At 46.1% G+C, this 13,696-nt stretch overlaps 1 protein-coding gene across 1 annotated transcript in view; it reads right to left on the bottom strand.

Moving 5' to 3' along the window:
* Positions 1-9,428, bottom strand: part of LOC132510107 (zinc finger protein 551-like) — a 39,556-nt gene extending 30,128 nt beyond the window's left edge. The window contains 4 exon segments of the mRNA XM_060131890.1: positions 2,548-3,499; positions 3,566-4,447; positions 5,838-5,961; positions 9,390-9,428. Coding sequence (XP_059987873.1) covers positions 2,548-3,499; positions 3,566-4,447; positions 5,838-5,961; positions 9,390-9,422 — 1,991 coding nt within the window. The 5' untranslated portion in view covers positions 9,423-9,428.
* Positions 9,429-13,696: the final 4,268 nt, after the last annotated feature.

Here is a 13,696-nt window from a genome sequence, read left to right on the forward strand (position 1 = left end):
TTTCATGATTGTGATGGTTTCACAGCTTTACATGTATGTCAAAGCTTATCAAATTGTACCGATTAGGTAAGCGCACTTTGTTGCACATCAACTATACAAACCCATGTTGTTCAAGGGTTACCTTAACCTTTGCTAAACCTTAGGAAAGCCTTAAAATGTGGTTCCAAATAAAAGCGTAGATATCTCACTTCTCTTGGAAAATTAGGTTGGCAACCCTATATGGTCTCTACCATCTCTCTCCTTATGGCCTGGGAAGTGCAGCCTTGCCTCAGTGGCAGCCAATACTGGCAAGCAATGAAGGCTGCTGCCACTTGAATCAACAGAACTGCTCACTGGGTCACAAAAGACACATCCTTGGGCTACAGGACTGCCCTTTTCTCTATCCTTGTTTTCCCACCAGTAGAGCAATGCCTTTGAGGGAACAGCCCAGAAAGGCTATAGGAATCCACAAACCTCAGCTACAGGAAATACAGTTATGGAGATCCTGAGAATTTCTGTACACATTGATCACACAGGAATAGTCACTGGAGCATTTGTGGATGAATTTTTAGAAGAGATACATTCCATCTAATTTACTGCAGTCTCCTCAACTCCCTATTAATCCAGCGTTTCTGCACCAACAAAACCAACCCCCCCCAAAAAAACCAAGTCCCCCTGGTAAATTTATGATTAACATCTCTACACAAAACTGTATTCCTTTTCTTGTCCTGACCCTGTTCCCCTCAGGATTGAGGGGTATCAAATAAAAGCAGGACCATGCGGGCCCTCCTGGGTACAAAAGCCCCTCCATGTATCTCTTGTTTGTTAGTAGAAAGAGGTTTTAGTCTCCAAGGTCTTCCCTGAGTTCCAAAGAGCAGACTCAAGCAGTTCCTAATTAGGGAAGTGAGGGAATACAGAAACAAAGGAAAAGCAGTCCAGGAAGAAAAGTAATGACAGCTTAAACAATAGTTCAGCAATAAATCAGAGTCCTTGCTCCTCCTCAAGTGATACATATAACAACAATCTGACACATATCTTTGGGCTGCTCAGCAGAAACCAAGACCCCACCCAGGTGGAAGATGGCGACTACATGCTGTCCACAAGCACATAGACCCCAGATAAGATAAGATAACTAAAACATCACCCTGTTACCTCAATACTAAGAAATCAGAAGAAAGTCCACGAGCTGCAACACTCAAACCAAATGTTGCCTTTAAAAACCCTTCCTTGTGGGCTTCCCTGGTGGCGCAGTGGTTGAGAGTCCGCCTGCCGATGCAGGGGACACGGGTTCGTGCCCCGGTCTGGGAAGATCCCACGTGTCGTGGAGCGGCTGGGCCCCTGAGCCATGGCCACTGAGCCTTCACATCCGGAGCCTGTGCTCTGCAACGGGAGAGGCCACAACAGTGAGAGGCCCGCATACCGCAAAAAAAAAAAAAAAAAAAACCCTTCCTTGAAAACCACTGGGGAGTTCAGGTCTTTTGAACATTAGCTGCCCATTCTTCTTGCTTGATGCCCTACAGTAAATGCTGTACTTCACTTCATCATAACCTTGCGTCAGTAGATTGGCTGTGCTGCACATGGGCAAGTGGACCTGAGTTTGGTTCAGTAACACAAATTATGGTTCTACCTGACCCTTGTAGTCTAACAATAAATGACACTGAAAATGTCATTGAAAATTTGTATATCGTGGCACATGGCTCCTTTATAGGACCTGGGGACGAGGTCCCCTCAATGGTGCTGGGAATTATGTGAACAAGGGAATAAAATTCATGTTGGTCACAGAAGCACTGGTGGTTCTCACAACAAAGGCCTCCTCTTCAGGGTGGCTTCTGACCTCTCCAAAAATCGTGGCACCAGTCCACCAATTAGGACCACAGAGACCTGCAGTCTTCCTTTCAAGGCCTTGGGAAGCAATGAAAATTAATCTGTTCACCTCTACATGCTAACAGATCACAATTCTGCTTCCAAACCCCCATGGAAGAGAGAAAAGAACCGCCAAAATTAAAGATGCAAGAGGAGGCCTTTACAAAAGATCACAAACCAGAGCAACATGCAGCAAGCAGTTTCCACATTGGTAAATTAGAACCTGGAAAAATTCATCACAAGTATGATGTGAGAACAATGATGTCCCTGAAAAAAGTAGTCCTTCTTAGCAAGCTGAGGATAGGTCCTTTGGACCCAACCTGAGTAAGGTCCATTCCCTAACATCAGAGAGAAAAGAATGAGGATCCTGCTAAGGGTTTGGGCTATTCATAATTTCCTCACGCAGATGGGAGAACACAGAGTTCTGCTTTCCTGAGCCTGTTGGAGTGGTGCCTTATGTACAGGGGTGAAATGGCTTCAGCCACAGAAAGTGGCAGTGACATAAATCTAACAGCAGCTCTGGGCAGGTTACAAGGTATAATGCATCTCCTTAAAGCCTTAGATGTAACTGAAACTTATGGGCAATCTTGCATGGTGGGTGTTTGAATAAATGAGGTTTAAATTCAGATAAATGGCTCTCACACAGTCTCCTCCAGTATTGCTATACTGAGTGAGGAAATAAAACATTCCCTGCACATTTAAGGCTTTTCTCCAGCATGAACTCTCCAGTGTCTGAGGAGGTTAGGTTTGCGGCTAAAGGATTTCGCACATTCACTACATTCATAAGGTCTTTCTCCCGTGTGAACTCTCTGGTGTTGAATGAGGTCAGATTTGTGGGTAAAGAGTTTCCCACATTCACTGCACTCATAAGGCCTCTCACCAGTGTGCCTTCTCTGGTGTTGAATGAGGCTAGAACTTTGGCTAAATGATTTCCCACACTCATTACACTCATATGGTTTTTCCCCAGTGTGAACTCTCTGATGTTGAATGAGGCTAGCACTTTGGCTAAAGGATTTCCCACATTCCCCACATTCATAAGGCTTTTCTCCAGAATGAATTCTCCGGTGTTGAATAAGCCCAGAGCGTTGTCTAAAGGATTTCCCACATTCACTGCACTCATAAGGTCTTGTGCCAGTATGAATTCTCTGGTGTTGAATGAAGTCAGATTTGCGGGTAAAAGATTTTCCACATTCAGTGCACTCGTAAGGTCTTTCTCCAGTGTGAACTCTCTGATGTTGAATGAGGATAAATTTGCGACTAAAGGATTTTCCACAAACACTGCACTCATATGGTCTTTCTCCAGTATGAACACTCCGGTGTCGAATGAGGTTAGAGAACTGTCTAAAGGACTTCCCACATTCACTGCACACATAAGGCCTTTCTCCACTGTGAATTCTCTGGTGTTGAACGAGTTCAGATTTGCAGCTAAAAGATTTCCCACATTCGCTACATGCATAAGGCATTTCTCCAGTGTGAACTCTACCATGTCGAATGAGATTAAAAATTTGTCTAAAGGCTTTCCCACATTCACTGCACTCATAAGGCCTTTCTCCAGTGTGAACTCTCTGGTGTCGGAAAAGGCTAGAACTTTGTCTAAAGGACTTCCCACATTCACTGCACTCATAAGGTCTTTCTTTAGTGTGAACTCTCTGGTGTTCAATGAGGTTGGATTTGTAGCTAAAGAATTTCCCACACTCACCACACTCAAAATGCATTCCTCCAGTGTGTTGTCTCTGGTGGTGAATGAGTTTGGATTTGTGACTGAAGACTTTTCCACATTCACTGCATTCATAAGTCCTTTCTCCAGTGTGAATTTTCTGGTGTTTTCTAAGACTAAAGTTGTGGGTAAATAATTTTTCACGTTCTCTGCATCCATAAGGCTTTGTACCACTGTGAATTCTCTGGTGTTTAACAAGGCCAGAGATATGGCTAAAGAATTTCCCACATTCACCACACTCATATGGTCTTTGTCCAGTGTGAATTTGCTGGTGCTGAACAAGTCTGTAGTTGCAGTTGAAGGCTTTCCTACATTTGTTACACTCATAAAGCCCTTCTTTAGAGTGGACACTTTTATCTTGAACAAGTGTGTGGCTGTGGCTGGCAACTTTTTCACATTCACCCCACTTGTAATGACTTTTTTCACTGTGAAAGGCCTGTCCACTCTTGCTGCCACTCTGTAGTTCCTCACTGTTGGGTGTGGCCTGGTGCTGGAGAAGGCCCAAGGTGGTTGGGAAGTCCTCCCCAACCTCCCCACAGGTGAAAGGCTTCCCTGGCACAAAGAAGTTGCAGCTCCTCACAAGCGAGGCCCTGTCCACATCTCTCTTCCAGGGCTTCTCTCCACTGTCATGCTTCTGTTGCTGGCGAAGGTTTGCAATGAAACAGAAGCATCTCACATATGTGCCACCCAAGTCTGGTTTCTGCAAAGGGTATACTCTTTGGTGCTCAGCTTGCTGCAAAATATCTTTTAAGATGGGGACACACATCTCACAGGGGTGGGTCTTCTGGGTGGATGGACCTGCCTTAGAAGCCCTAACCTGTGACTCTCCTTCTACAGATATACTCTGCTCAGAAGGGGCCTCCTCATCTTCTGTTCCATGGCAACAACCTGAAAGCAGAGAAACGCTGAGGAAATGCATGTTTACTTTGGTGGGAAAGTGAAGTCCCATTACAAAGGTGTGTCAGACACAACAAAGAATGAGCCATGGGTTTGTTCTAAAAACAAGGAAGCTGGGGGCAAGCTGAGGAAGTGGCTGCTGGGCAGCAGTGGGCAGGCCTCTGAAGATCACAAATAGGGGAGACCTCACCAGACAAAGGACACAAGGATGGGTTGCACCCACAGAGCCGAGGCAAGGCTTCCAACTCATTCCTCTCCCAACAACCTTCAGATGTGGGGCAGGCTGGTTGTGTCCTGCCCCAGTAAAATCCAAATGGAATCAAGTAGCTGGCATTCAAGGAATATTTAAGGATATGTGCACACCTCATGATACATGTGCAGGTCAGTGGGGGAGAACACTACAGAGAGAGAAGTACAGAGGAACAGGTGACCCATGGAAGCCACAAAGGTGAAGGCAGTCAGGAACTGGAAGTCACAGAAGAACTAACAAGTCAGCAAAGTGTCAAGTATGGGGAAAAGGTAGAAATGAGGTGCAGTCAGTGGCACTACTGGTCACTGGGCAGGCTCCTGGTTTGATATGAAAACAGCCATGATGTCATATCTTCCCCCAGCTGTCACTGACCAGGCCCAGGCAGGCTCTCCTCTGAGACCATCTTACCATGTCTACTCTGTGAAACAACCAGGGTTCTCTCTGCACCCTCCATTGTACAACTACTCAGAACCTGAATAACGCAAGTCTTATGAAAGACAGCATAGGGGAGTGGCCAGCACTGGCCTAGAGCAACTTGCCATATGACAGTATTCAGTAAAGAAAACATTACATATAATTGAATCACTTTGCTGTACACCAGAAACTAACACAACATTGTAAATCAACTATAGTTCATTTTTTTTTAAAGTCTCTAATAAAATGAGATATTCCTGGAGAAGAAAAAGAAAACATTACAAAAAACAACTAAAGGAGAGTCTTACAAAAACAGCCCATGGATCATGTAAGTAATGACCATGATCTGGCACAGGCAGTCACCAAGAACTTTAGCTAGAAGAAGGGGGAAGAACTGGAGGACATGGATCTGGACATAGTCACTCCACCAGGGAGAGGACAAGCAAGTTGGGATTCATTAAGCCAACTACAAGATTCCTGACTCTCAGAACCATCTCTGCACTTTTGGAGGCAACAGGTGTTAGGGATGCTTGGGGAGTCCATTACTCAGGGCATGACACACAGCTCAGTGCTGGCATCCACAGCACATCTGACAAGAAAGTAGAGGAAATTAGCAGAGCCCATGATCCAGCTGTGGAAAAGACAATGCTAACTCCAGGGAAAAAAGGAAAAACAGGACATCATCTCAGAACACTAGAAAGAGTGTGAAGGTCTTACCCAGGGATGCTACAAGTGCAAAGTTTTCCAGCATCACATTGTAGTACAGGAGTCTCTGAGCCTCATCAAGGAGCCCCCACTCCTCCTGGGAGAAGTCAATGGCCACATCCTCAAATTTCATACCCTGTCATAATGGAGACAGTTCATTCCACCATCAGCTTCTCTCCTATGATTCCAAGATCATCATGCCATGTTCCCCACTCCCCCCACCCCCAGCCCCAATCTATCCTCTGCTCACTCTACTCCCCACCTCAGAGGAGATACCAGACCTTGGTGCCATTAGAATCACTCTCTCATATTCCCACTGATTCTGTGTCTTCCCACATCAATAGGCAGATGAGCAGATAGGTGACATCTGACCTCTGGGTCTTGCATGTAGGCCACATTTCCTCTTGTCAATAAGGTGGGTGTCACAAACATAGGTTAGGGAGAGACACTGGCCACAGGGAAGGTGTGAGTGATCTGACACTGGTCTTTCCTTCACCCTTATGACCCCAACAACAGGGTTCTAGGGCCATTAGTTCACACTACCTCTTCACATGCACATCTTTCTTTGAACCACACTTCGCTCTCACAGCTGCATTCCCGCAGGGACAACTTCAAAGGTCACACAGCCTTGACATGATGGGGATAGTTCATTTCATGACCAGCTTTCCCCTTAGGATCCTAATTTCACCACCTCCCCAATCTATCAGTTGCTTACCCCTTTCCCTTCCCCACCTCATGAACATTTCCAAGCTCAGGTGGCACTGATACCCATTGTCTCATCATGGTCCTTTTGATCACTGTATCAGCCCTCAATAACAAGCAGGTGGGTAGACAGATGTCATCTAAGCTCTGGACCTAGCACATAAAGCCACAACACCCCACTCTTCTCAGGCAATTCCCCTGGGGTTCCCCAGATCATTTCTCCCAGACACCACCAATCTTGGGCTCACCCTTGACACTTATGCCAACACCAGGGTCCTGGAACCATGAGTTCATGCTCCCTCTCCATGTGTACATCACTCTTTCCACAACAACTGTCTCACAACTTCACTCCCACAGCCACAGCCTCCCTCCTGCTCTACACCAAAATCATCTCCTCAGCCTCTATTCATTACTCAGTATATGTGATCCACAGAATGCTTGGCAAATTCAAACACGATCAAGTACGACCCTAGATTGTGACAGTTCCCACTGACAAAGGCAGCCTTGGATCCTGCTATGAAGGCCTCCTTCCTTGACTGTCCCTTGCTTCAACCTCACCCACTAAGAACCACATCAGATCTCAGATACCCATGGCCCTACTCCACTTGTGCTGCACTTGATGAACCCTCACCAGTCATAGCTTTCCTTTCTCCACCTAACCCTCATTCAAGGCCCAGCACCTGGCCCTCTACATCATCTGTGAGTTTCCCAGATGACCGCTTGTGTCCCCAAGCTAATCTGCCAGCCTGACTAGAACACCCCAGGTCCCACCAAGGGTTACAACAAAACCCTAGTGAGTTGGTAGAGCAGCGAATAAACACCAGCTTGTCTGAATTACTCCTGATGATGCCTCTGCATCCATCTCATGTCCACTGATCCTTAAGAAGCCTTGGTTGCATGCCAAACCATTTACCCTTATAACCCTCTCTGTGACTAACTCCTTCACCCATGTTGTGACACCTACCTCCCACAACCAGGGGTCCAAGCAGGAAGCCCAGTCCACAGACCCATTCTCTTCTTCCTAGGCTATTATTACCATTATCCTCCTGACCAGGACTCCCCATACTAAAATGATCTACAGCTCCTCCCTGGTCCACACTGTCTACTACCTTTTGGATAAGTCTCCATCCCAAACTCCTCCTCAGAGGAGGATGCCCGCAAACTGCACTCTGAAACACCTCATACCCTTAAGAGGTCAAGAATAAAACTTCTGATATCCCCAGTGAAAATTACTCTTACTATGGACTTTCCCATATCAGTTGATAGAGCTTCCATCCTTCCACATGCAAAATCCATACTTTCACTTCATCCCTGACTCCTTCTTTCAACCTCAAAATTAGAAAATCCAGCTTGCCATACCTAAAACACCAATCCAGAATCCAGCCACATCTCCCACCTCCATGGCCACCACCCTGGTCCAGCTACCAGCACACTCACACAGACTATAGGAGTATCCTTCTCCCTGGTCTTCCTATCACCTCCCTTATGCCAATACTGTTCTCCATGCTGCAGCCACAGGGAGCCTGTTGAGACCTGGGTCAGATCACCTGTCTCCACTGCTCCAAATTTTTCAGTGCTCCTATCACCTCCAGAAGAGACACCCAATTTCTCAAAAAGCTGTTCCAGGGAATTCCCTGGTGGTGCAGTGGTTAAGAATCCGCCTGCTAATGCAGGGGACACGGGTTCAATCCCTGGTCTGGGAAGATCCCACATGCCATGGAGCAACTAAGCCTGTGTGCCACAACTACTGAACCCACAGAGCACAGCTCACCTAGAGCCCATGCTCCATAACAAGAGAAGCAACTGCAATGAGAAGCTCACGCACCACAAGTAAGAGTAGCCCCCGCTCACTGCAACTAGAGAAAGTCCACGCGCAGCAATGAAGACCCAACGCAGCCAAAAAAAAAAAGCTGTTCCAGACCTGCCTCCTGCTCCACTGCTCTCAGCTACCATGAGAAAGAAAAGATACCTGCACGTCCCTGAACCCTCCCTCACCTCCCCTCCAGGCCTTTGCACATTCTGGTACCTATGCCAGATCTGGTACTTTCCTCATCTGATTCCACTCGTTGTCAAAAATAGGAACCATCTTACATAACTCTAGACCTGGTGTTTGTTCAAGGCCCCCAGGCCCAAGGCCTGGAAGAGTGGCAGAACAGTACCAGGACGCTATTACCCCAGAGACCACAAGGGTGGGGTGAGGACTAACGAGACCCTGAAATAAACTCCACAAACCAGTATCACTAAGCGATTCCGTAGTTACAGGAATCTGTGGAAAAAGAGAGGTTGTTTGAGAGTTTGACCACCACGGCCAGCATCCTTGGGCTCAGACCGCTAAGTACCCTTGGCCAGCCCAGGAGCCAGGTGAGCTCGAGATGTCTGAATTACCTCCGGGCCTCAGTCCTGAGAGCAGACTCTTGCCAGCTGTGTAATCTTTTACAGGATTCGACATTTCCCGTATCTATTATCTCTCTTCTCGTCTCTTCTTCCTCTGAGCAGCCTTAGGAAAACTTTTAGAATCCTATCTCAGTGTCCCTCTTTTGCTCACACCCTTCAGAATGAAAGTAAATCTCCTCAGGCACAACTTCGCCTCACAGTCTGTGTCCTGCAGACATAAGACGGACTCCAGGTTTCCTGAATCCTCCCGCCTCAGTCCGACCTCCCAGCCTTTGCACTTGCGGGTCCCTCCGCCTGCCACCCTCTCCCGCGCGCCATCACACTGTCAGAAAAAGACCTACCCACAACCGGCTCACCGTCCCGGACACCGCGCCCCGAGCTGCAGGCACGTGAGCAGGCGCCCCGCACTTGGGTCTTTAGTGTCTGTGGGAGGTGAGGGCGGTGAGAGCCCGGAAGACAAACGTTTACCTGAGGCGGGTCCCTCAGCGCCGCCGCCGCCATCGGAGTCTGTGGACGAAGCGGAGTCTGTGAGGCGTGGAGGTCCCGATCTCAGCCTGTTACGGGTCACCCCGAGGTGCTCCACCGCCAAGCCATGGATCTGCCTCTGTGGAGGCCTCTGACGCCTTCTCTTTTAAGACCCCTGGCTCCGAGCCTCTGAGTGGGCGACCCGACCTGAGAAAGGCCAAAATGACCGCCACAAGGAAGACGCCAGAAATCCCGCCCCGAAGCGAAGCCCACGCACGGAAGTACCTCTGCCCTGGGCTTTCATTGGCTCAACTCCGCCACCATTGGGCGCATTGCCCTCTGGGTAGTGTAGTTCCCACAGCTGCGCAGGAGGACATTCCCGGAGTCCACCTTGGCCAAGAAACGTTCTGCGCAGCACGGAGAAATATAACCATTATTTTGTAATAACTTTAAATGAAGTACACGCTATAAAAATATTGAATCAGAGACCCCTGGCGGTCTAGTAGTTAAGACTCCGCGCTTCCACTGCAGGGTAAGATCCCACATACCGCTTGACGGGGCCAAAAAAAAAAATTAAATCACTATGTTGTATACGTGAAACCAATATAACATTGTAAATCAGCCATACTTAAATTAAAAAAAGAAAGGTTCTGGGGCACTGAGAGTAGCGCTGGGAAATGACTAACCCTGGGGGGAAAGGAATGTGATTATCCCTTTTTAAAGGGGCGGTTCGCGGGTCTCCGGGGAGCGTTGTCTGCCACGGATCATTTGTTTAGAAACATTATTCCGGTCTCTGTAAGCTCAAAATGGCCCCCTGTGGCTAAAAAGATTATTCCAATTATTTCCAAAGGCTACAAATGCGAGCGGACATATTCTCATTCAGACTCAAAATGCATCCGCTCTTAGCTGGAATGTAATAAACGTTTTATTGCTATTCAAATACATACAGTTAGAAGTGTTGGTTGTTTTTTTAACTCTGTATGTTTAGTTAGGGCCATGACTTGGAAGATGAGTAACGATGTTTAGGCCTCCCTGAAATAGGAGGACAAGAAGTTTTCTCTGCCTCTGTTTCCCAGAGAACATCTGTCATGCCTGTATCCTCACTGATTGTGTCTAAACCATAAAGCAGAACTGTCTAGCCACTTAATATTTCTTACTCAATGACCAAAGATATATTCAGTTCCCTTAGGAATCTGACATCTATCTCAAATGGAGAGCAACTTATGAAATTGTTTTGGTATAGTGTAGTGCCTGCTCAATGAGTGATAGTGTTCTCAGGCAGAGGACATGTGCAAAAGGGGCATCTGAACCCCATCATCTCATCTCCTTGCTGGGAGGGGGTTATCATTTCTCCAGTGATTGTTGGGGCTGTTGTGCATGAGGAATAGATGATATCGGAAAAAAAAAAGTTGTGAAATGCGAATTATAAGGAACTATTTATAATGATTATGTAGTTAGTCAAAGATAGTGGCAGAAATAACTCTGGGGAAGCATCTGAGAAGGGTGAAAAAAGTTAAGACCTCAATAATTTTTATTAGGAGATACTAAAGTCTGAGAAGAGATGAGTTAAGCTGAGCTCAATATTTTTCCCTGATTTAAACATTTATTTTTATTGGCATATAGTTGATTTATAATATTATGTTAGTTTCAGGTGTACAACATAGTGATTCAAAATTTTTATAGATTATACTTCATTTAAAGTTATTACAAAATAATGGCTGTAATTCCCTGTGATGTACAATATATCCTTGTTGTTTATTTATTTTCTACATAGCAGTTTGTACCTCTAAGTCCCCTACCCCTATCTTGCCCTTCCCCTCTTCCCTCTCCCCACTGGAAACCACTACTTTGTTCTCTGTATCTGTGAGTCTGTTTCTGTTTTGTTATATTCACTAGTTTTCTGTATTTTTTGGATTCCACATGTGATATTTGTCTCTCTTTTTCACTGAGCATGATACCCTCCAGGTCCATCCATGTTGCTGTAAATGGCAGAATATCATTTTTTATGGCAGAGTGGTATTCCACTGCATGTGGGCATGAGTGCATGTGTTTGTGTGTGTACCACATCTTTTTTATCCATTCATCTGTTGATGGGCACTTAGGTGGCTTCCATATCTTGGCTATTGTAAATAATGCTGCTATGAACATTGGGTGCATGTACCTTTTCAAATTATTATTCTTGTTTTCTTTGGATATATACCCAGGAATGGAATTGCTGGATCACATGGCAGTTCTATTTTCAGTTTTTTGAGAAACCTCCATTCTGTTTTCCACAGTAGACATTAACTGCTCTGGGACATCCAAGGAATGGGGAAACAATCACGGAAATAAATCCAACAATAACAACAGCAGCAGCTGAGTCTCCATGAACCTCAATGTGCACCTGCCCCGGGCTGAAGGCTTCAAGTGCCATGATAAAGGGACTGTCCCCAGTTCGGCAGCTAGACTCCCAGGTTTGAATCCAGCCTCTTGAATCTGATACTTTCTGTGGTGTGACCTTGGGGGACCCACTTCATCTTTGTGATCCTGGATTTCCCCAGCAATACAGTAATAGCTCCCAATACCCAGAGTGCTGTGAAAATTAAAAAGAAATTCTCAAAATGCAAATCCTGGAATTCTGGTACCAGTACAGGCTGTATTTTATTGCTTTGACTGACCATCACAGAGGCTACGGTGAACATCTTCATCACCTCCCTGTCACAGTCAGTGAAGTAAATCTTGGGGACCTCTAGAGTGGCCCACAGATTCCCTGGGATTCCACAATGAGACCTCAGTAACCTGAAGACACGTCTTCCAGTGGACCAGAGGGTTCTAGGAAGCCCCATTTGTTTCTCACAAGCACCTGGGGACAGAAGGGCCCAGAGGTATATGGCTTGGGGATATCACCTGCAGGTGTGGCTGGTGGTGTAGCCACTGCACACAGAATGGGCAACTCAGCTCCTCCAAAGGCCTGGGCACAGGGCTGCTCTTTATCCCCATTTTACACAGGAGACAACCCAGATAGTGGATTGTTTTGCCTGTTGTCCCAGTGATGGCTGGTGACGAGATTTAAACCCACATTGTATGGGCCACGTTTGGGGAGTCTGATCACTGACCTATTCTTTGGCTTCCAGAAGGGCTTCAGAATGTCTGTCCTAATACCACCTGGTCCACCTTTTTTTTTTTTTTCTGCATTGAGTCTTTGTTGCTGCGCACAGGCTTTCTCTAGTTGCAGCAGGCAGGGGCTACTCTTCGTTGTGGGCGCAGGCTTCTCATTGCAGTGGCTTCTCTTGTTGCAGAGCACGGGCTCTAGAGTGCAGGCTCAGTAGTTGTGGCATGCGGGCTTAGTTGCTCTGGGGCATATGAGATCTTCCCGGACCAGGGCTTGAACCTATGTCCCCTGCATTGGCAGGCGGATTCTTAACCACTGTGCCACCAGGGAAGTCCCACACCTGGTCCACCTTAAAGTCCTGCTCCAACCCACCAATCCCCAAGATAGACCAGGAAAATGGGTGAAAACTACAAAGCAGGGCTTTATTATATTATTAAATGTCTAACTTAGGAAAGTGATGAAGTGTGTTAATAATGCAGATAAATCTATAATGCAAATTAATTGTGTATGATAAACATGAACATTACATTGTGTATAGCATACAAATTTGCAAAAATTAATTTATTTTATTTATTTGGCTGTGTCGGGTCTTAGTTGTGGCATGTGGGATTTTAGTTACGGCATGCAGGATCTTTCATTGCAGTGCATGGGCTTCTCTCTAGTTGTGGTGCGCAAGCTCTAGAGCACGCAGGCTTAATTGCCCCAGTGCATGTGGGATCTTAGTTCCCCAACGAGGGATCGAACCCATGTCCCCTGCATTGGAAGGCAGATTCTTAACCACTGGACCACCAGGAAAGTCCCCAAATTTGCAAAAATTAAGAAATATTTTTCCGGAATTGAAAACAATTATTCCATAAAGCAAAAGAATCACTTATGTTATTCAAGGAGTAAAACGGGTAAAATTCCAATATATCTTTGTTATTTCACTGTCCTATTTGTGAAAAGGAAATAGCCCTAACTCATAAAGGAAAACAGCCTAAATGATATGAGCACACACTTTACCAAAGACATACAGATAGCATATACACATCCGAAAAAATGCTCATCATGAATCCTTAAGGAAATCCAATTAAACCAACACTGAGATAGCATGACAAACTTATTAAAAGGGCTAAAATTGGGGACTTCCCTGGTGGCAGAGTGGATAAGACTCTGCATTCCCAATGCAGGGGGCCCGGGTTCGATCCCTAGTCAGGGAACTAGATCCCACATGCATGCC

The sequence above is a fragment of the Lagenorhynchus albirostris genome, chromosome 19, assembly GCF_949774975.1.
Source record: "Lagenorhynchus albirostris chromosome 19, mLagAlb1.1, whole genome shotgun sequence".
Classification (NCBI taxonomy): domain Eukaryota; kingdom Metazoa; phylum Chordata; class Mammalia; order Artiodactyla; family Delphinidae; genus Lagenorhynchus; species Lagenorhynchus albirostris.